The sequence below is a fragment of the Phacochoerus africanus genome, chromosome 2, assembly GCF_016906955.1.
Source record: "Phacochoerus africanus isolate WHEZ1 chromosome 2, ROS_Pafr_v1, whole genome shotgun sequence".
NCBI classification, from domain to species: Eukaryota; Metazoa; Chordata; class Mammalia; order Artiodactyla; family Suidae; genus Phacochoerus; species Phacochoerus africanus.
In genome coordinates this window covers 263,721,981-263,744,084 of record NC_062545.1, presented here as the reverse complement: position 1 = coordinate 263,744,084, position 22,104 = coordinate 263,721,981, and the positions used below count along the sequence as shown (strand labels likewise).

The 22,104-nt window shown below is 53.0% G+C and overlaps 1 protein-coding gene across 1 annotated transcript in view; it reads right to left on the bottom strand.

The window, feature by feature from the left end:
- The window catches only part of DAB2IP (DAB2 interacting protein), a 127,171-nt gene that overhangs the window by 88,064 nt on the left and 17,003 nt on the right, over window positions 1–22,104 (bottom strand). The window contains 1 exon segment of the mRNA XM_047768317.1: window positions 14,382–14,485. Coding sequence (XP_047624273.1) covers window positions 14,382–14,485 — 104 coding nt within the window.

Genomic DNA, 22,104 nt, shown 5'->3' with positions numbered 1-22,104 from the left:
TCCTAAGCCCCTGCCAGCTCTCTTTTGAACGGAAGACCCCCACACTCCACCTTACCCAGAGAAGGCAGCCAGATGGCTCGGGTCACACACAAAGAATCCACTCATTCAAGGGTCGTGAGAACCAGCAGAGGGCTGGAGCCTGACACTCAAAGATCACTCCTGCATTAAAATATTGCCTGGATAACCTCATCCAAACATGTTCACATGGAGAAATACCCAGGGCCAGAAACACACCCAAGTTTAAGGACATGCATGGGGCACACAGAGGGCATAGCCACAAAGAAATGCATGTATAAACACAAGTCTCCCCAGCACCACCAGATACACACACATAGACACACAGGCACACACAAACACATGTGCACACTGACCAGCACACGCACAAATATACACATACACCACCATGAAACACACCAATAAGCATACCGCTATACGAAGACAGGCTCACAAACACACACACATAGTCAGCTGTCACTGGGCACCTGCAGAATTACGCTGACACCCAGGCCAAACACGTGCTCAACGTTCACAGCCATGGCAGGAAGGCAGAGTGGCAGGTTAAACTCACCAACCCGGGAGCCTGGATCTTGGGTCCAAGGGGAAAAAACAGCTCCACACTGTTGCCACCACAATCCCACCTGCTGTGGGCAGGGCCTCACTTTGTGCCCTGAGGACGACCAGGGACCTGGTGTCCAAGGATGACCTACTTGCTTCTCTCACCTCCTGAAAACTGTCTTCACAGCTCCCTGAACGTGTGGCTTTTGGGAGCCTGGAGGCCTGGCAGGTTGCTGTGTGGGGCCCCGCCCCTACCCAAACCTGGAGACCCCCACCCCAAACATCTCTCCCGCACATCACTGCACCTGAAATGCCACCATTTGCCACACCTCTTTAGGTCCTAGGGTCACCTCAATCTCCAGGAATCCCCAGGTCAAATGTCTTTCCTTTCCTCCCCCTCCCCCAAGGGGCATGGCAGCGGAGGGTTCCACCACTTAACAGCTATGGGCCACAGGCCTGTGACCTGACTATCAGAGTTTATTCCCTCTTCTGCAGAATGGGGACAACAGTGGCCACCTCACAGGTTGTTGTAACAAGTCAATGAGATCATGCATGGAAAGAACTTAGCTCATTTCCCGGCACATAGTAAAAATATTAGCTACTATCATCATCATTGTCATTGTTTTTATTGCTCAGACTTTGCTCAGTCACGGGGGCCAGCCCAGTGATTAGCCAGGAGAAACAGAGGGCAGGAGCTCACAGAAGCAATTTCTAGGACCCAAACTCCTTTGCTAGAGAAGGGGGCTGGTCAAGGGCTCGGGGCGTATTTCCTGAGCCCTGCCATGTGCTGAGCCTGGAGAAGGACTGGCTTTCTGCCCTCAAGGGTCCCGTGATGCAGCTGGAGAGGCAGCCCAGACTGTTTGTAGGCAGCTAAAGGTGCCTCCCCTCTGCTTTGGCTGCCTCCAACCCTGCCATCCTCCTCATTCATTCTCCAAAGGCATCCCAAGGGACCCTTGGAAAAGCAGATCAGATCTGCCACTGACCAGCTCTACCCCCATTCACAGTGCCCCAGGGCTCCTGGATGAAGGCCTAAGGCCCTTATCATCTACCCTCTGGGCTCCAGACCCAGGTGCTTCAGTGGCACTTTTGGAATTGTCAGCTCTTCCTGCCACAGGGCCTTTGCACAGGCTGTTGCCACTGCCTAGAATGGAAGCCCCCTTTGCCCAGTGGGCCCTGTACACCCTTTCAGTCTCTCCTCAGTCGTCACCTCAGGGCCCTCCCTGGCACCCTTGGATTGGGCCAGATCTCCCTGTAGAGCTACTGCAGTTGTAGTTATGCAAGGATTTGTTTCATGCCTCCCTCCCCCATAGGATTGTGGGGGTCCCTGGGGTCCCTGGTGTTAGACACCTGGCAGGTACTCCATAAATACTTCCTGAATGAGTGAACAAATATTTATTATACAAAAAAAAAAAAAAAAAAAACAGGAGAAAGGCAGAGAATGTTCTCTGGGAGGATTTTCAGGAATTCCACTTGGGCTCAATCTCGGTGGGCTTACCAGAGGAGGCAGCTTTTGAGGGCATAATGGAAATACTGAAGGTGAGGCCGCATGTGGGCTTGCGAGATTATCTGGGGCAGGGCAGCCATATACAGGCATTCCAGGCAGAATTACACCTCAAGCAACGGTGTGGAAGTAGGAGAGCAGGTGTGTGGTTGCCTGGGAGGGCCCCGGGGTGCTCACAGGCCCCTCCAACGTCCAAGTTACACACCCGAGTCCAGGCTCATAGCACAGGCCATAAGACCCTCTCCCCAAGGCAGCGGACACCCAGGGCAAGAGGGCCCCTTAGGAACCCTGAGGGTCTAGAGGAGGGAGGAAGGGACCGCAGTTGGGAAGCGGGTGGGGGTGTGAAGGTGGGAGGGGGAAATCAGGACATCCGAGAGACTCTCCTGATTTCTGCCCCTGCCCAGGACTGAGTGGCATCAGTGAACAGAAATCAGACACTCATTCCTAAGGTCTCAAGCAGGGATGTGATAATCCAGGGCAGCCAGGCAGTGACTCATTGCCCCATAAATCCTCTGGCTGGCCAACACTTGCCTGAGCATAATAAGCCCACCCCAGAGGTCTGCATGGCCACACACATTTCATCAGCTCTTTTTTTTCTTTCTTTCTTTTTTTTTTTTTTTTGCGGGGGGGCGGGATTCTTTTTAGGGCAGCATCCAGGGCACATGGAAGTTCCCCGGCTAGGGAGGGATTGAACTGGGGCTGCAGCTGCCAGCCTACATCACAGCCACAGCAACCTGGCATCCGAGCCGTGTCTGTGACCTACACCACAGCTCATGGAAACACCGGATCCTTAACCCACTGAGTGAGGCCAGGAATCAAATCCATGTCCTCATGGATACTAGTTGGGTTCGTTACCTCTGAGCCACGATGGGAACTCCTTCATCAGCTCTTTAAGCCCCCGTCAGCCCTGACCTAAGAGCAGGGAGTCCAGCTCCCAGGGCTGCCTGACTGCAAACCGACTTAATAGGGAGCCACGCCCCAGCAGCAGGCTCTCGACTTTCTCCCTCGGCCTCCCTCCAGGCCCTGTCTCTGTGCCAGGCCAGTCTTCCAGGGGTGACTCACTGCTTATTCCCCACCAGATCGTCCCTGTCCTGTGCTCCATGCACTCTGTGTGAGTAAACGCTCTCAAAAGAAGCTGCCTGGCAGAAGGGGTAAGAACACCACGCACAGATTCCAGAAATCTGAGTTCGAGGCCCAGCTCTGTCATTAACAATAATGAGGAGTTCCCATCGTGGCACAGCAGAAATGAACCCAACTAGGAACCATGAGGCTTCAGATTCAATCCCTCGCCTCACTCAGTGGGTTAAGGATCCAGTGTTGCCGTGAGCTGTGGTGTAGGTCACAGAAGTGGCTTGGATCCTGCGTTGCTGTGGCTCTGGCATAGGCCAGCAGCTGTTGCTCTGATTTGACCCCTAGCCTGGGAACCTCCATATGCCGTGGGTGCAGCCCTACAACACAAAAAATTAAAATTAAAATAAAAAAAAGAAAACAAAAATGAGAACTATTCCAATGCATTAAAAAGGGTAAGCCAGATGCATTTGCTAAGCTCTAAGCTTCAGCACTTTAGTAGTGCTTTACATGACTTATCTTGTTTAATTCTTATAATCCGATGTGCAGGTGAGAGATTGGAGGCTCAGAGATGTTAAGCTACTTGCACAAGGCCACACAGCCAGGAAGTGGCAGAGCTAGGGTCAACCCCGGTAGTCTGCACCAGAGCCCAAACCCTTCCATGATTCCATCACCGCACTGTGAGACGCCAAGCGAGCACTGTAGCCTCTCTGGGACTCAGTTTCCCCATCTGCACAATGAGCAGATTGGGCTAGCTGATCTTTAAGCCCCTTTCCAGCTTGGGCATACCATCCTTCTCCTCCCTGGTGACCTGCTTGCAGGTGACAACAAGCAGACCCTCTGGAGACAGCTGGCCTGGAGGAAAGATGCTAATGGGGGGACTTCAGGCCCTGTGCTGGGCTGTAGGGAGCTTCTATTAGGCCAGCTTGGCCTGCCCTCCCAGGGCAGCAAGGCAGGGACAAGAAGCTATAGGGTTTCTCCGTAGACCAAGAGCCACCAGAAAGTACCAGGACCCCAGGGTGCTCCAGCCCCAGAAACCAGTGAACACTAGTGGGAGGGAGAGGCCAGAGGCGGGCGGCAGCCCCTAAATCCACCTGAATGAGCAGTGCTTTTAAAAGCCCTTTTCACTACAGGATACAAAACGCACCGTTTGGGGAGAGGATTTTATAGGCTATTTCTCCTCCAGGGTGATTTACCATTGGCAGGCCAGGCTCTCCTGGGTGTCCTGCCCCTGCAGGATCATGGGAACCCATGGGGTGGAGTCAAGGTCAATTTCAAGGCAAGACTGTGGTGGTCCACGGGCTTGTCCTGACCTCCTTCTAGGCAGGTGGCCACTTGGCCTCAGAGATGCAGTGGGCTCTGTGGAGCCAGGAGGTGGATGCTTGCCCTTCCTCTCCTCTGCCCGCACTCACTCGCTGAAGGCATGCCCTCCCAGAGGCTGTCACACACCTTCAGCCCACAAGCCCTCAGGTGCCCGCCACAGGTGAGGCCTTGCCCTGATGCCTGCGGCTCAGAGAAATCAGAAACAGTCGCTGCCCTTGAGAAAGTCACCATGTCAGGTGGTAAAGCCACAGCATCTGTGTTCGGGAGCCTGGGGAGGGGATGGCTGCAGAAATGTGGGTTGGGGGTGGCGGGGGGTGCACAGGGAGGGAAGGCGCTCTCAAGGATGGGAAATGGGGAGGAAGGGTGGGCAAAAGGACCAGCCTGTACAAAGGCGCAGAGGCTGGGCCTGGGGACCTCAACACCAGCTGGGGAGCTGGACCGCACCTCCTGGAAGCCATCTGGGGTGCTGGAGCGGGGCAGGGACAATCATGGCCCATTTTAGATGCTCTTTAAGCAATTCCACAGGAAAAGTTACCCATCCCAATGCAGGGCCTTGTGTGGGAAACAGATGCCACTGCTGCCACCTCCAAAGAGGGCCTCCTGGCTTTGGGAACAGTTCCCACATGAAGATTTAGATATAATTGTCTGCGATCCAACCCAAATGCCACTTGTTGTGACAGAGGCAGTCACTTCTTTTCACACAGGGGCGAGGGTGGGGGATGGGGGAGGGGAGCACCTGAGCCTTGCCCCTGACACTCAGTTTCCTGGGTCCCCTGCGGGGGCCACAGGGTAGGGTGGGAAGAGGGGAGCAGTTCCCTCCCACCCCAGAGTGTCTGCCCTGCACAGACACCTTCTGACCTGTGGGGGCCAGGTGAGCTGGAGGCAGGGGCAGGACAGGATGAAGCAAAGAGATGGGGAGCCCCAGGTCCGAATGCCAGCTCTGTCCCCAATCTGTATGACCTAGATGCACCTCTGCTCTCTGGGCCTCAGTGGTCTCATCTATAAAATGGAGAGAATAACAACACTGGCCGGCAGTGACCTTCCCAATCCAGGCTCCTGAGCTCAGTGAGACTCCACGGGTTCTTCATGCTCCATCTGCCTTGGTTTTGTCACCTTAAAAAAGTGGGAATTGTGTTGTCTACCTCTTGGGTTGGGAGACCAAATGATATGAGACCTGGAGAGGGCTCAGTACAGGGCCTGACCCAGAGGAGTGTGCAAAACAGGTTTTATAACCCCTGCACAATTGTGCAGACAGTGCAGACAGCAGGGAGCCGGTAGAACTGGGATTCGAACCCAGGTCAGTTGGACTTCATCAGAGCACAACCATGATGGAGTGTTTATTGGTCCAGCCTGGTGACTACAGGACAGACACTGCCCTGCAGCCCGCACACTGGCCCGCCTCAGCCTGTGCCCCTCCTCTTGCTGGAAGGCTTCCTTGGGCCCCAGACCTTGTATGCCCCTCCATGTCCCTGAGGGAGGTCCCCCTTCAGAGGCCCCCTCACCTCTCTGGTCAACCCAGCCCAGTCGACTTGACCAATGGTGCCAGGCCCTGTTGCCCATAAGCACTCCTGATGTGAGCTGTTCCCTCCACCCAGAGCTCTCTCTTTGTGGACCCCCCCACTGACCCCCATGGCTCTGGGGTAGGGGCGGGGGGTGTACAAACCTTGGGATTTTCATGCTTCTCTGGGAGTTGCCGCCCAGGCAGCCACTCGCTGCCCTCTGCTGCCCCCACCTGGGGAGAAACCACCCTGCACAAACACCTCCAGCTCCCTCCATCTGCACTTACCGCCTGGGAACTTGGTCTCTGGTCTCTTGGGGACCCATTCCCTGCCCCCTCACCGTCCCCCACCTTCCAGTGTGAAGGCTGAGCCCTGGAAGCTCTGTCAGGGGCAATGTCATTTGGGGGAAGCAGATGAGGGGTGGGTGGGTGAGCCCCACCCACCAGAAAGTGGGCAGGGCATGACCACTGGTTGATGCCTCCCTGTGCCAGGCACTGGACCCTCGCAGCCACCCAGTGCCCATTTCCAGATGGGGAAAGAGAGGCTCAGTGTTGGGCAACATGTCTGAGTGATCCCACAAAGGGTAGCCGTAGGGCGAGGACTCAAATCCTGCCACATCCCAGGTAGACTAGGGGATGAGCCAGTACCGTATCCCAGGGACCTGGGGGGATGTGAGGAGAGGGGGCAAGACCCCTGATAGTGTCCCACTTGCCAATCACAGAGCCTAACATCCCACTGCAACTCAAACTTCCAATTGATAAGGCTCCCTTTGTGAGAAGATTAACAGGGATTGGGGAGGCAGCCAGTGACCCCTTAATGGGGATCCAAATCATTGCTGCCCAAGAGGCTCCAGGGCGGGGCCTCACAGGGATGTCCTCGAGGTACCTGGGGAAGATCCCAGGGCAGAAAGGGCTGGGATGCAGAGGCTGCCCTTAATCCCCTCTCCATCCTCCCACCCAAGCTGCCACCTCCCTCGATGAGGCAGGAGTATACAGGGATCCTTGAAGTGGGCTCTTCCTTCCACCTCTGCCCTCAGGGACCCCCATAAGAGACATTCTAAGCTCAGATGCTGAGGGCAGGGATGGGATCCTAACAACCTTCTTAAGAAAAGCATCCCTTGTCCCCTTCCCGCCCCAGTCCTGGTCCCTGCCCACTGAAGGCGCTCCAGACCCTCTCAGCCTGGTCAGGCATGCTGCTCTGAAGGACACGCAGCACTCCAGGTCTGCTCAGGCCAGCTCTGGGCCACCCTCACCTCCCTCTCTGGAGACTCCATACTCCTGTTGATACAACCTCTGATCCCATTGGCTCTAGGCGCTGCCATGGTCCTCCTTGTACTCCAGCCATTTCCTCACACTTCAGCCTCCCTCCCCCCAAATTGCTCCCAGTTCCCCCATCAGTTTCCCATCCCCCATCCCCATCCTCCATCCCCCCGCCTTTGCAGGGGCCCTCCAGGCTGCCTGGAACGTTCCTTCCACCCCCTGCCTGGAAATTACTTCAAGAACCAGCTAACCCTGTTTTAATCCTCTTTGCACCAGTGCCCCGCACAGACCCTGACACATAGTTGGTGCTGATTAAAACTGTATCGAAAGAAAAAAAAGGAGGCAGAGAAGGGAGGAAGGAAAGTGAGTGAGTCCACACCCACAACAGGACTCCCAGACCAGAGCTTGACCCCACCTCTGCCACTCACAGGCTGGGGGACCTCGGGCCAGTTCCTTCTCCATGAGCCTTGATTTCCTAATCTGTAAAATGGAGCTAATGAAACCACCCTCCTATTTACTCACGGGCAGGCAGCTTCTCAGCTCCACTAGACACCACAGCCTGCTTGCAGTCCAGGCCTCAATTCAGGAGGCTCCAAAGAGCCCCTGTCACCCTGCACACCGTCCTGGCCAGCCCTGGCTACCCCAGGCAGCTTCTGCACTGGGACGTCTGCCAGCGTTCCCATCTCCTACGTTCCTGCTGCAGGAAAGGGGAGTCTCCCTGCGGAGGGCGGACACAGACCAAATGGACACAGGCCAAAATGATAGTAATTTTCCTCTGGGTTTGAACAGTTTGATAACAATTAGGCTCCATAAAAGGCAGGGGAGGAGGAGGGATGAGGGTTCAGGACCTGGTCTCCACCAACCCTCTCATCAGCAGAATGACGGCCAAACACCGGGTTTGGGAGGCTTCAGCTCACACAGTTCAACAGAGCAAAGGACGTGGGCCTCGTGCGGAAATTCCTGGTACCGCGAGGAGGAAACCCGGGCGCCCAATCTGGCATCCAGTGCTACTGCCTGTCAGTCGGCCATGCTGAGAGGTTGGCATCTCTCCACCAGACTGCAGGCCACAGACACAGGTGTGTCCCACGTAAATGTGCATGGGCCAGAAGCAGCCTGCGGTGGTGAGGGGAGGCCCAGCAGGTGTTCCAGGCAAACCCACCTTCTCCTGGCCTCAGCTGTCCCACCTGTGCTGTGACAGGTGCATCTGACCTGGGAGCCTGCCCAGCTTTTCTGCCCCTGGCCCAACGGGAGTCACCTCGGCTGACAAGGGTCACTCGTGGGGGCAGAGAAACAGACCAGAAGGTGGCAGTGCGCCATGCGGATAGACCATCAGGGACCCCCAAGGGTAGCCGGACCCACAAATGTCCATTCCCTTCAGGCCCCTCCTCCCACAAGGGATGGGGCAGGGGGAAGGGTTCAGCTGCAGGGAAAAGAGAGCAAGAGGGGGTAAGGCGTGAAGAGCACAGGACAGGTAATGGAGCTCAGTTCCAGGCCCTGCTCCAGACTTGCTGTGTGACCTTGGGAAAGGACCCGCCCCTCTCTGAGCCTCAGTCCCTCCTCTGTAGAAGGAAGGGTTGGACCAGGTAATTTCCAACTGCGCTTCTATGGCAGTGCTGAGGAGGGTCGCCTGCAGGCCTGCACGTTTGTGTTCATGTTCCTGTTTCTGTGTGTGTGAGACAGAAAGAAAGGTGGCTGAAAATGGGGGGGGGTGTGTGTGTGTGCAGGGACGCCACAGGAACAGGAAGAGGGGCGAGCATCTGGGGAAACCTGAAGTCCACATTCCAGAGTTCTGCCCTCTTCACTCTCACTCACCATCCTCTCTGACTCCTGCGTCCTGCAGGGGAAAGTCCAAAGGTACACTCACTTGCTTTTCTCTCTAGGCTCCTCTCCACCATGCCTTACTCATCATCTAATCACAAAGGGCCATTGGCTTGTTCCTATCTAGTTAAATGCTGTTCTAACTGGAACACTCTTCTTCCTTTGTTCCTGACAAACTCCTACACATCCCTCAAAGCCCAGCCCCAAAGATCCCTCTTCTAGGAATTCTTCCCTACTGTCTCCAGTAAGAGGTAAGTGCCCCTCGTTCTGGGTTCTCACAGCACCCCAGGCGCACCTCCAACACAGCTTCAAGACCATCTAGGGTGCACACGACTGAGCATCCAGTAAAAGGGAGTGGTTGAAAAGAACCGAGACCTGCTGCTAGAAGCATCTGCAATCAACTAGTACTGAGTTTATCTGCAGCTTCCGCCAGCCCCCTGGGCCTTCCCCTCCCTGACACTTCTCCTTCTCCAACTCGCAAAAAATAGCCCTGAGACCTAATTTCAGCTAAACCTTCAAACACATCTCTTCACTTTCAACTTCCCGAGGAGGAATCAATTGGCTGTCAAGTTTCCCAGAGCCTCTGCCACCTCCCACACATGGGGCCCTGCCAGCTCTCCTCAAGGTCGATGCGAGGGGCTGGGGGCAGACGAAGGAGGGAGAAGGGACACCACACCAGGGTCTGGGGAGGACAGCGGGCTTAGGGGACTCACAGGGAGACTGGCAACAGTCACCATACCCCGAACCCCCAAATCAGACTGTGAATTCCTCGAACACAGGGTGGCAGGTGAGAGGGGCAGCCTGCTACAGCCAAGCGTCCCTGGGCTTCAGGAAGTGGGTGGATGCATGCAGTCTGTGTGGGCCCAGCCCCCCAGCTTGCTGTCTGCCTGCCTCTGCCTCTGCCCCTTTCCCACTTCCAGGGTTCCCTACTGGTTGCAGAGAAGACAGACCTGGGTTTGAACCTCGGCTTTGCCATCTCTTTGGAGCCAGAGAGCTGAAGGCCAGAGATGGGCAGGAGGTCCCTTTGGTCACCTGCTCCCAGCTCCCTCCCCATCCCGCCCTCATCCAGGGCCCCCTACAGCTCTCAGGGAACACCTGCTAGACCTCCTAGCACCTTGTGGTCCTGGGGCACCATGCCCCCCCAACCTCCACCTGTGGGCAGAAGGAAGTTGTACCAGGTAGGCAAAAGGTCCCATATCTTGCCCAAGTCACAAAACTGGCATGAGGCTTAGCCCCAGGTCAGCTGACTTCATGACTCATTCTCTTAGTTACTGCATCGAAACATTTAAGGGACTACTGTATGCCCAAACCACAAAGTCCACTTCCCTCATTTGACTGAAGGGTAGGAATTCCTGTTGTGGCTCAGTGGAAACAAACTTAACTTGCATCCATGAGGACACAGGTTCAATCCCTGGCATCGATCAGTGGGTTAAGGATCTGGCGTTGCCATGAGCTGTGGTGTAGGTCACAGACAAGGCTCGGATCCCGCCTTGCTATAGCTGTATTGTAGGCCAGCGACTACAGCTCTGGTTGGACCCCTAGCCTGGGAACCTCCATAAGCTGTGGGTGTGGCCCTGAAAAAAAAAAAAAAAAAAAGACTGACAGCTAAACTCCCAAGGTCCACACCCAAGGTCACATGGGTTCCAAGAAGCAGAAGTGGGACCCACACCAAGTCCCTGATGCCTTGTGGGGAGGCAGTGGTTCTAGACTGACTCACAAAAGCAGATAAGGGACATGTGCAAGGGTGCAAGCATTTCAGATTCAGAAGTGCTCTCAGCTGGGTGGTGAGCTGGTCAAGCCCAGCCCATCTGGGGCCTTAGTTTGCATGAAGTAGGTGGAAGGAATGAGTCCTATAAATTCTGACAATGATTTTCCATTAGGCAACATCATTGCCGCTGTGAGAGGTGGTGACATCCCATCACCTGGGTTTGAAATGGCAGCGAAGATGGCAGTTCCTCAAGTACATCCTGTGGCATCTCCCCTGCCTCCCCCAGGCAAAACCATGTTCCCTGGGTTCCCTCAGGGGGCTACACGGAGCAGCAGTCAGCCACGTGCACACGAGGATGTGGCTGTGGGAGCAAGTGTGAGTTCAGGCTGCAAGGGAGAGAGTGTGCTTCTGGTCCCACACAGTGTCTGAGTCAAGTCTGTCCCTAAGGCCCAGGCCAGGTGCCACCTCTGAACTTCCCCCAAACACCCTGTGTCCTCTGCCCTCCACCGCGACCCTCCCAGATCTTTACAGTTCTGAAGCCAAAAGAGGAAACGCAATTTCGGATGATAATACTGGGTTTCATGGATTAAGCATCTTTCGTGGGTCCGACCTGGGCTGGCGTGTGCACATGAAAGTCCACATTAGTCTTTCAAGGAAGGGCAATCATTGCATGTTACTGACAAGGACACGTGGCTAATGAAGTCACGGAAGAGCTAGGATTTGAACCCAGATCCCTACCTCTGAGCTCCTTCGTCTCTCCCAGCTCCGAGCACCAGCCCAGGAGAGACACTCAACTCACACCCCTTTCCTTAACTGCTGCACGCAGGAAAGGACCAAGGTGTTGAGGGAAAGGACACAAAAAGTAATGTCCTGCAGTCTTGGTAGCCATGCCTAGCTCTGTCACTCAGGGGCTGTGTGACACTAGGCAAATGACTTTACCTCTCTGAGCCATAGTTCCCTCATCTGAGAAATGTGGACACTGATGGTACCTCCCCTTGGGGTTGCTGTGAGAAGTGGGTAAAGTGATGGCTGAAGACACTTTGCATCCTGCAGACGCTAATCGTGCAGGTGGGACTGTGAGTCGAGGAGGCGCTGGTGGCTTACAAGGTAAGCCATGCTCCGGCCTGAGCCACAGGTAGTTTCAGTACCAGGAAACAGCAAAGACGCCACTCTGGGGGAAAAAAGCCAGGCCCCACTGGCAATTAAAGAGCTGCAAATTATAGCAACTTCAAGGTATGGTGATACCCCCCATTAGAGCAGCAAAAGAAAGGGAAATGGGTAAAAAGGGGCCAAGGGGGTTTTGGGGAGGGTGTCAGGGAAGGGTCCCCCTCTCTTCTGGTTCCACTCCAGCTGGAAAGCACTTGCTCTATCTCTGGGGTCAGGAAGACCTGGGTTCAAATCTTGGCTCCACCATTACAAGTGGTTGGAGCTGAGGTGAGTGACTTCATCTCTCTGAGCCTCAGTTTTCTCATCTGTAAAATAGGGTGATCAAAGTATCGGCTTCAGGGTTGTCTAAAGGATTAAAAGAGACTGTGTAGGTGGGACTGTGAGCACAGCGCCAGTGGCTACCTTATGATTAATCATCATTCCCTAAGGTACCTTGAAGGCTTAGCCCTGGAGGCTGTGGCCTGGGAGTGCAGGACTTGGCCTCTGCTCTGGCTGACTCCATCAGGGTCTCCCAGGTACTGGCATTCCCTGCAGCTGAAGATCATCTTTCAAAGGCGCTGGTCTAACCTAGGGAAGGACCTGGAATCCTTTCTCCGCACAGGTCCCCTCTCCTCCTCATTGCCTAAAGGCTGCTCTGATCCAGAGCCTGAGGCTCAGAACTACCTCTTAGAGGAAGCTGTTAAAAATGCAGATGTCCAGGTTCCGCCTCTGGACCACTGCACTGAAATCTTGAGGGGGCGCAAAATTCTACTTTGAAACCATTTTTTTTTTGTCTTTTTGCTATTTCTTGGGCCGCTCCCGCGGCATATGGAGATTCCCAGGCTAGGGGTCTAATTGGAGCCGTAGCCACCAGCCTACACCAGAGCCACAGCAACACGGGATTCGAAGCCACGTCTGCAACCTGCACCACAGCTCACGGCAATGCCGGATCGTCAACCCACTGAGCAAGGGCAGGGACCGAACCCGCAACCTCATGGTTCCTAGTCGGATTCGTTAATGACGGGAACTCCTGAAACCATTCTTATGACATGCAGACAGGTGGGGGGATCAGTGGCCCTGGAGAAAGTCCCATCCCTCAGACTGGCATTAGAGGCTCCACTTGACCCAGATCCAGCCCAGGTTCTCAGCCTCACCTCCTACCCTGACCTCCAGACCCCTCAACTCCAGTCCCACCAAGGCTTTCACCATTCCACAGATACGTCAATTTCCAGTGTGCCTCCATGCCTTTGCAACAGCTATGTCCCCTACCTGGAACTCATGTCCCTGCCTTCACACTTGCTAAGGACCCTTCAAGACCCGGCTCAAAAGTCAGCTCTGAGGCCAGGGGGGTGGAGTGGGGGGGGGAGGGCACCTTTCACAGTCCACTCCCAGGTCACCTGGAACCCCTGGACCACATCTTACAGCAACAGCCAGGCCTGTGCCTCTCTTTCCCCAGAAGGCCCGGTCCTGGTCTCTTGAACTTCAGCTCAAGTATCACCTCCCAACCACACCACCTCAAGGAAGCCCTCCTGCTTTTCCCTATCACAGCAGTTGACTTTTCTCCTTCACAGCACATAGCTCCAACACAAGATTAGGAACTCATAAGGTCAAGGGCTTTATCAATCCCTGCTCTCTTGGCCAGCTCCTCCCACTCAGCCCCAGTGTGTAGAAAGGTGCCTGGGACACGGCAGGCACGCCATAAAAATGGTGAAGTGAATGAAGGAGTGGATGAACAAATGGTCAAATATCCATTTCCCCTATAGATCATGAGCTCTTGAGGAAAAGAACGTGCCTACTTCGCCCTATTTCTCCCGTGGCCGCTGGAGCCGGGACAGAGGCGGTCGTAGTACCGTGCTGGAAGGGGGAGTAAAGGGACATCGAGCTGCAGATGCGTGGGAGGACGGCCAGAACACAGAGCGACACGGAGAGTCAGATGCGAAGGGTCACTGGGTTCCGTTTCCGTAAAGTCCTTTAGGTTCAAAATCAAGGAGTATGCGCTTGGGGACTACTTTAATCAATAGCTAAGACAGATTGCGTTGTATCGATTCTAAGACATCAATTGTAAGATAATGGCATTATTTTATGCCACCAAGAAAGAAAAAACATGGCAATTAAATTGTGACGCACCACGGACTGCAATATGAGAGGCAATAAAACGTGGGGACCGAAAGGGTGCATCTTAGGGCAGCGAGGTGTGCGCGCGCATGCGTGAGGGCACCTTGCTCTGACACTAGCACCTCTTTCTCCAGGTCAGCTGGGCTCTCGGCCTCTGTGGCCTGCAGGGCTGTCTGTCCTCCGTCTGCCCCCTCCCTCATAGGACGGGAGCCCCGTGTGGCCCCCAGGGGTGGGGCTGAGCCACAGAGAGGGGAGCAGCTGAGCGATCGGATACCTAGAACAAGGGAGGCTGGATGGTCTCCCGGTCCGTGAGGCTCCAGGAAGGGGGGCCGCGGGGTCACAGAGCAGCACCCCGGGCCAGGTGGCGATGGTGACGCAGAGATAGTTACCGTGACCCGGAAGGGCGTGGCGGCTGAGGGCTCCATGCTGGGGCTCTTCTCCGACAGGCTGCCAGGCAGGCTGCGCCGGGAGCCCGGCCTTTCTTGGGGCGACTCTGTTAACAAAGGGAGAGAGAGAGGTGAGCATGGACAATCGAGGCCACCCAGTCAGGGCCTCCTGTCATTCCCATCAGGCTAGGACAATACACAACTGGTGGCCATAAAGTGGAAAACAGTTTAGTAGTTCCCCCCAAAGTTAAAGACAGAATGACCACGTGACACAGCAATTCCACCCCTATACCCCCAGAGAACTGAAAACTGGAACACAGACAAATATCTGTATGCAAATATCCATAGGGGCATATTTCATAATAGCCAAAAAGGTACCCAAGTGTCCATCAAGAGACAAAAGGATAAACAACAGTCTGGTAGCTCCCTACAATGGAAGGTTAATTCCATCATTAAAAGAATGAAAGTTCTGGGAGTTCCCTTCATGGCTCAGGGGTTAATGAACCTGATTAGCATCCATGAGGACGCAGGTTTGATCCCTGGCCTTGCTCACTGGGTTAAGGATCTGGTGTTGCTATGAGGTGTGGTGTAGGCTGCAGACATGGCTTGGATTCTGAGGTGCTGTAGGTCGGCGGCTATAGCTCTGTTTGGACCCCTAGCCTGGGAACCTCCATATGACCAGGTGCGGCCCTAAAAAAAAAAAAAAAAAAAAACAAAGAATGAATGAAAGCTCTGATACAGACTGCAACCTGAATGAACCTTGAAAACACGCTGAGTGACATAAACCAGACACAAAAGGACAAATACAGTACAATTCCACTTATGTAAAATACCTAATGGTAGAGAGTTTCCCTTTGGAGTGATGGGAAAGATTTAGAAATGGATAGTGGTGATGGTTGTACAACCCTGTAATGTGCTTAATACCACTGAGTTGTCCCCTTAGAAATAATCAAAATGGCAAATCTCATGTGTATATTTCACATATATTTATCGCAATTTTTTTTAAAAAGTCTCCCCAAACCAGAATTCAAGCCATAGGTATTGTGATGTGTGATAATGAGCTCCCTGCTATTAGAAGTTTACAAGCAGTCCCTTTAAATATGAGACTCCCTGACCTCTGGCTTCCAGTTTGGACCTTCTCCTCCTAAGGCTTTAAACTTGAGAGGAGTGCAGGGGCCAGGCAGGGAACAGAGTCAAGGGTAGGTAGTGGCCAGCTGCTCAGCTCCAGCTGGTTATTTTGGCAGAGCAATGGGGGGCCTTGAGTTCCCTTTGCGGCTCAGTGGGTTAAGGATCCAGCACTGTCACTGCTATGGTTCGGTCACTGCTTCGGCACAGGTTCAGTCCCTATCCCAGGAACTTCCGTATGTGCAGCCAAAAAAATGGGGGGGTGGGGGCATGTGTGGGCAGTGCAGCCAAAGCTTCTTATGGTTCAGGAGAACCTGGAAATCTGTGGGAGGGGGGTGTTAATATGAAATATTCAGATTTTCAAATGGTGACAGCTCATTCAAAACTTTTAGCCATAGCCTGAGCACATACCCATTTAAACAGCCAGGTCAGTCCACCTAACCACTCTTTGCTGGTTCCCTCACACCAGGCTTGGTTGGCATTGGCCACCTCTTTTCCACTGCTCCAGCTGTGGCCCCCAGAGGCCTCCCTTCCTGCTCCCCCCAGCCTGACCCACCCAGCATGCCCTAGAGGAAACCCTACCCCCAGCTCTCAGCCCCCTTATGGCTCCTATAGCAACAGCCAAGCGGGGGAGCCTATCAGCGTTCTCACTTTGCACATACTGTGTATGTCTGTGTGTGTGTGTGTGTGTGTGTGTGTGTGTCCTCTGTTTGATGGTGGAACTCCTAATGCCCACGCCAAAGCTGGCTGCATCTCCGCATCCCCAGCGCCCTGCATGGAGCCTGGTGGGCGGGGGCTGCTGAGGAAAGACCTGTTGACTCACAAGGAAGAAACAGGATGGGGTGATTTCCCTGGTTCACGCGAACACAACAGGTGCAGTCAGAGGCACATGCCCAGCAAACACACACACACACACACACACACTCGTTCACAGCCACGCAGACACTTCAACGGGTACCTGGTCAGGTCCATCCCTGGTACACGTGCACGTGTGGACATCTGCACACACACACAGGACAGGTGAGGCAGGCAGGCTTTCCCAGAAGGCAGAAGATGCTGCCAGCGGCAGTGCTGCACTTTCTGGCCCATTCTCTCCATGCAGCCCGATTGGACAGGGGTCCTCAGACGCATAGAAGGACAGAGCTGAGCCCCCTTACCCCACTAGGGCAGGCCAGTGCTGAGCTCTGGCAGGCGGGCAAGCAGGCAGACCCTCTCTGGGACTGGGGGAAGTGAGCCACCCACAGGGACGGGTTCAGGCCCGGCTGCCCGCCAGGCAGAAGAGCTTCTAGAAGGGCTTCCCCTTCAGCCCAGTGACTGCCATTTCTCAGGGCCTCTCTGCTTCCCTTGTGGTGCTTTCTATCTAGAATCTTTCTCACTCCTTTGCCATGGTCTCTGCTTGTCACACTCCAGGGAAGGCCCACTCTTTCTGGAGATTTCCCCAGGAAATCTCTTTCTGCACCAGCTTCCCCTACCCCCCCCCCCCGCCGCTGCCTTCATCTCTGCCTCCATCCCCAGCACCTCCCATCTCATTGTCACACCCACCTTGGGGTCCACCATAAGTAACCACTGTGTCCCAGCCATATCTGAGGCACTGCCCTCAGCCTCCAGATACACACACACCTGGCCACAGCGTCACTGTCCCTTCCTGGGCAGGAGACACTCGGAAGCCCCAGCAGGACACAAGGAGCCCAGTGAGGCTGCCTCTCCTCTAAGATCAAGACTGACGTCCCGACAACCTGTGCAGAACACCACTCTTGTTGGCTGGGTCTGAGCCTGGAGTCTCTTAAGGTTGCTTGGTCCAACCACCCATTTTTCAGATGAGGAAGCTAACTTGTCCTCTAGCCCCTAACCTGACAGATACACAGCAAGGACCCTCTTGAGTGCTCCCAAAGTAGACGTTAACTCCAATTCTGACACCCTGGGGAGATTTCTAAGCATTTCGGGTTTGACATGGTCAAATTAAAATCGATTTTTGCTCAAACACTTCAAATTAAACAAACAAACAAAGCCCAGACTGCACCCCATCTACACAGAAAGGTAGAAACTCAGCGAGGAGGCTGTGGGGCAGGACCAGGTAGGTGTCCCTGCTCCCTCCTGTGCTCCAAAGGAAGGCAAACCTTGGTACCTTTCTGGTCAGCTTCCACGTGGCCTCAGTTCATTCTTCATCCTTCTCCACCCCGCCTCCTGCCCCAGGGGCCCGATCCATGTAGATCATACCAGCTAAGCTTCTGGGCCCTCCAGCTTTCATGGGGTTTGGCCAATGGGAACCCCCGGCAGGAGGTCAGGGGAGGGAGAAGAGTGACCTGGGCTGGCTGCCTCCCTTCACCGAAGGCCCCGATACCATCAGGATGACCCCGTCTCCTGGGCTCCTGCCTCCCAGTAACCATGCTGTCCTGCCTTCCTTTGGGCCTTGGTGGGCCAGCCCAGCTGTCACTAGCTCTGGGGTCCTGGGCTCCTCTTCCCCACATCCGCCCTCAACTCAAGTCATCCTACTGAAAGTGCCATCTGCTTCCCGCTGGACCCCCGCTGACCCACCAGGCCTCACTCACAGAGCTGTCAGGACCTCTTTTACATGCAGATGGGGAAACCAGGCCCTGAGGGAAGCTGTGACCATCCGGGGGTCACACTGATGCTGAACCGCCAGGGCAGAGTCCCAGGCCACTCTCTCTCCTGACCTGACACCCCAAACAGCTCCCCCCAACAAGGAGCCAGGAGCTGACATAAGCTCCAAACACAATAATAATAATAATAATAAATAACCACCACATGGATTGCTGGGGTACGGATCACTGTTTCTCTACCTTTTATTTTATGTTATGGCCATACCTGTGGCACATGGAAATTCTCAGGTCAGAGACTGAATCCAAGCCACAGCTGTGACCTATGCCACAGCTGAGGCAATGCTGGGCTGGGCAATGCCACACCGGGGATTGCACTCACGCCACCCCAGCAACTTGACCTGCTGCAGTCAGATTCTTAACCCACTGCACCACAGTGGGAACTCCTCTCTACCTTTTATTCATTATCATCCCCTCTAAGGAGTCTTTTTAGTTTCCTAGTTCACACACACACACACACACACCCCAAAATTCTAATACTATAGGTATACAATAAGTACCTTTTAGGTACTATATGTATATTAGGCTTTATACTGAAAAGGTGAGGTTTCTTCCACCTCCCCTTCCAAATATAATCCCCACATAACAATTTGGACAGCTATGGTGAGCTCCACTTTCCAGGTGAATAAACTGAGGTTCTGAGAAGCAAAAGTGACTTTTTCTAAAGAAGCAAGAATATATGTTGAAAGTCTGAATTCTTGAATTCCCCTACAGAGTGTCCCTGAGGATGCAGCTTTGATCCCTGGGCTCATTCAGGGGGTTAAGGATCCGACATTGCTGCAGACTGCCGCATAGGTCACAGATGTGGCTCAGATCTGGTATGGCTATGGATGTGGTGTAGGCCAGCAGCCACAGCTCCAATTCATCCCGAGCCTGGGAACTTCCATATGCCACAAGTGTGGCTGGAAAAAGAAAAAAAAAAAAAAAAGACTATATTCTGAAAATCCCTTAAACTGACCACCACCCCAGCCCCCACCTGCCAAGCCCATACTTAGGAGCTTAGAGAAAGCTGAGGGTGCCTGGAGCGTGGGATAGGGAGAGGAGGGCCAGGCTGGAACTAGGAGGCTGGATTTAACCTTGACTCTGCTGTGTGACTCCAGGCCAGTCCCTTTCCATCCCTGAGCTCATGACTCATCATCAATCCAGTGATTCTGGGAATAAGAGCAGTGACCATCTCTCTTCCCAACCACAAGAAAAGAAAAGAAAAGGAAAGAGAAGGGAATGGAAGGGAAGGGAAGAGAAAAAAAGAAAAGGAAAAGAAAGAGGGGGAAAAAAAGATAAGAAAAGAAAGAGGGGAAAGGAAGAAGAGAAAAGAGAAAGAAAAAAAGGAAAAGAGGAAAAGAAAAGAAAAAACCCACTCTTTATTTTACACAGGCAAAGAAGGCAAAAAGCTGACCTGAGTTCTAAATCGGCTTCTAAAAACACAGCTGCCTTTGGCCTTTGATTTAGCAGCAAGCCTCTTCTAATCTGAGGAAGCAGACCCTCGGTGCTTGGGCTCATGCCCCCCAAACACGAAGCAACACACAGCTGGTACGAGCGGGACCCCAGAGAAGTTGAATGAGTTTGCTAACATCTTGCAGAATGAAGGTGGAGCCCCCCCAGCCCCCGTCACCCACCGCCGCGCCACCGCCAGGGACAGACCCCAGGAAGGGAGAACAGGCTGCCTTCCTGGTCTCCCCCAGACCTTGGAGCACTGGTTCAGGAGTCTTCCCTCAGCTCAGACTCACTGGGTAACCTCCACATGACCTCTAGGGCTTCCCGTCTACAAAATCAGGTCACAAAACCAGCTGATCCAGCATCCTTCTCTCCTCTAGGAGGTCAAAAGAGTCTGTTATAGCAGGCAGACCAGGCTGCCTTCCCATTCTTGGAAGCCACAGTCAGAGAAATGCATTTTAACCTTCATGTGTTCGCAAAAAAAATAAAATAAAATAAAATTGGTTTCATTCAAATGCTGCTGGCTTGGTTGCCATGGATACCTCCTAATCATGAAGGATGACTGTTGTTCCCATGGAAACACGGAGGCCTGAGGAACATCCTGTAATTTCAGACAAGACACCAAATTTCAGTTGTCAGGTTGCATTGCCCAGATCTTAATGCTGAAAAACAGGTAGAGGCAGCAACCTCTAATACTGGCAGTGGGAGAAAGGAATTTAGCACCGTAGAAAGAGGACGTGAGAGATGGGGTGGGGGGGGTGTATGTGTGTGCTGGACCTCAACAGTGATCAGAAACATGCACATTAAAACTACTGGATACCATTTTGCACCTTTTGGGTAGGCAAAAAGTGAAAAAACACAAATGACTCCAAATGTTGACAAGAACGTAGGGAACGCTTTCATCCCTGCTGGTGGCGGAGAAGGAACTTGAGAACAATTAGAAAATAAAGAGCCAGTTGAAACTGACACACACACTTATACTCTAGGACCAGAAATTCCCCTCCTACATGTCCAGTCTAGAAAATTGCTTCAGCCTCTCATGCGGATACCTGTAGAGAAATGTCTACAGCGCTGTCTGTAGTAGCAGATGTGGGAAGCAACCTAAGTGTCCACCAGTGGGGGAATGGGTGACTGCTCCTTGGGGCAGCCATTCTGTGGAATAGGATTCCAGGAGACAAGGTCCCCACAGAACACAGTGACACTACCAAGGACCCAGCTCTATAAGATCAGCATGAATCAAATTCAGAAACATGAGGTTGAGTGAAAAAAGTAAGATGCCAAAGGAAACAGAGTGCAATCCATTTATCCCCCCCCTTTTTTTTAACGAGAATGTTCATTAACAGCTTCATTTGTTATAGCCCCAAACTGGAAATAACTAAAACGTCCTTCAATAGGGGAATAGTTAAACCATGCTACATCCATAGCCTATGGGGCAGAATAATGTTCTCTCCAAAGAAGTCTACCCTAATTCCCAGACCCTGGGTATATGTTACTTGATATGGTGGAAGGAACATTGCAAATGTGATTAAGGCTAAAGACTTTGAGACGGGAGTGTATGCTGGATTATCCAGATGGGGATCAGCTTAAATGTGGAAGAGGAAGGCAGAAGGATGGGTTTGAGGGATTCGATGATGAAAGAAGAGGCAGGAGAGATTTTAAGCATGAGAAGAACAATGGAAGAAGGGGGTCACGAGCCAAGAAATGTGGGTGACTTCTATTTAGAAACTGGGAACATCCCTCAGCTGACAGCCAGCAAGAAAGTAGGGATCTCAGTCTAACAGCCAGATGGAACTGAATTCTGCCAACAAGGACTAGGCAATGAAATGGATTTTTCTCTAGAGCCTTCAGAAAGCAACCCAGCCTACTCATTCCTTGATTTTAGTGCCACAAGACCCCTGCTAGACTTCTGTCCTACAGAACTGTAAGACAACAAGTTTGTGTTGTTTAAGTTGCTATGTTTTAACTTACTACAGCAGCAAAAGGAAACAAAAACACATGTTGTAGAATACTACTCAGCAAGGAAAAGGGAACTCACTATTGAAATATACAACTTGCACAGATCTCCAGAGCATGATGCTTGGTGGAAAAGCTGATGTCAAAAGGTCACAAGGTGCATGTGCCCACTTGTACGGCCTTCTCAAAGTGGTAAAGTTATGGAGATGGAAAATAGATTAACGGTTGCCAGGGATTAGGAATGGTGGGGGGCAGGTAGGTGGGTGTAACTATAAAAGGGCAGCACGAGAGAGATCTTTGTGGTGATGGAATAGTCTTATATCTTGATTGCAGTGGTGGTTACGCAGAGCTACACATCTGCTAAAACAGCACAGAATTAAACACACACACCATACCAACATGCAGAAAAGATGAGAGGAAAGATGAAAGCAGACAATGACATCCAGAAACTGACATGGCATTCACAGCTTTTCCATGTTATTGAGACAAACAATCTTACAGGTACCAACCTCAGACAAGACTACTACGATAAAGTGAGGCCAAGACAAGGCCACTTCATCATCTTGTCTAAACAACCGACAAAAGCCAAGTCACTA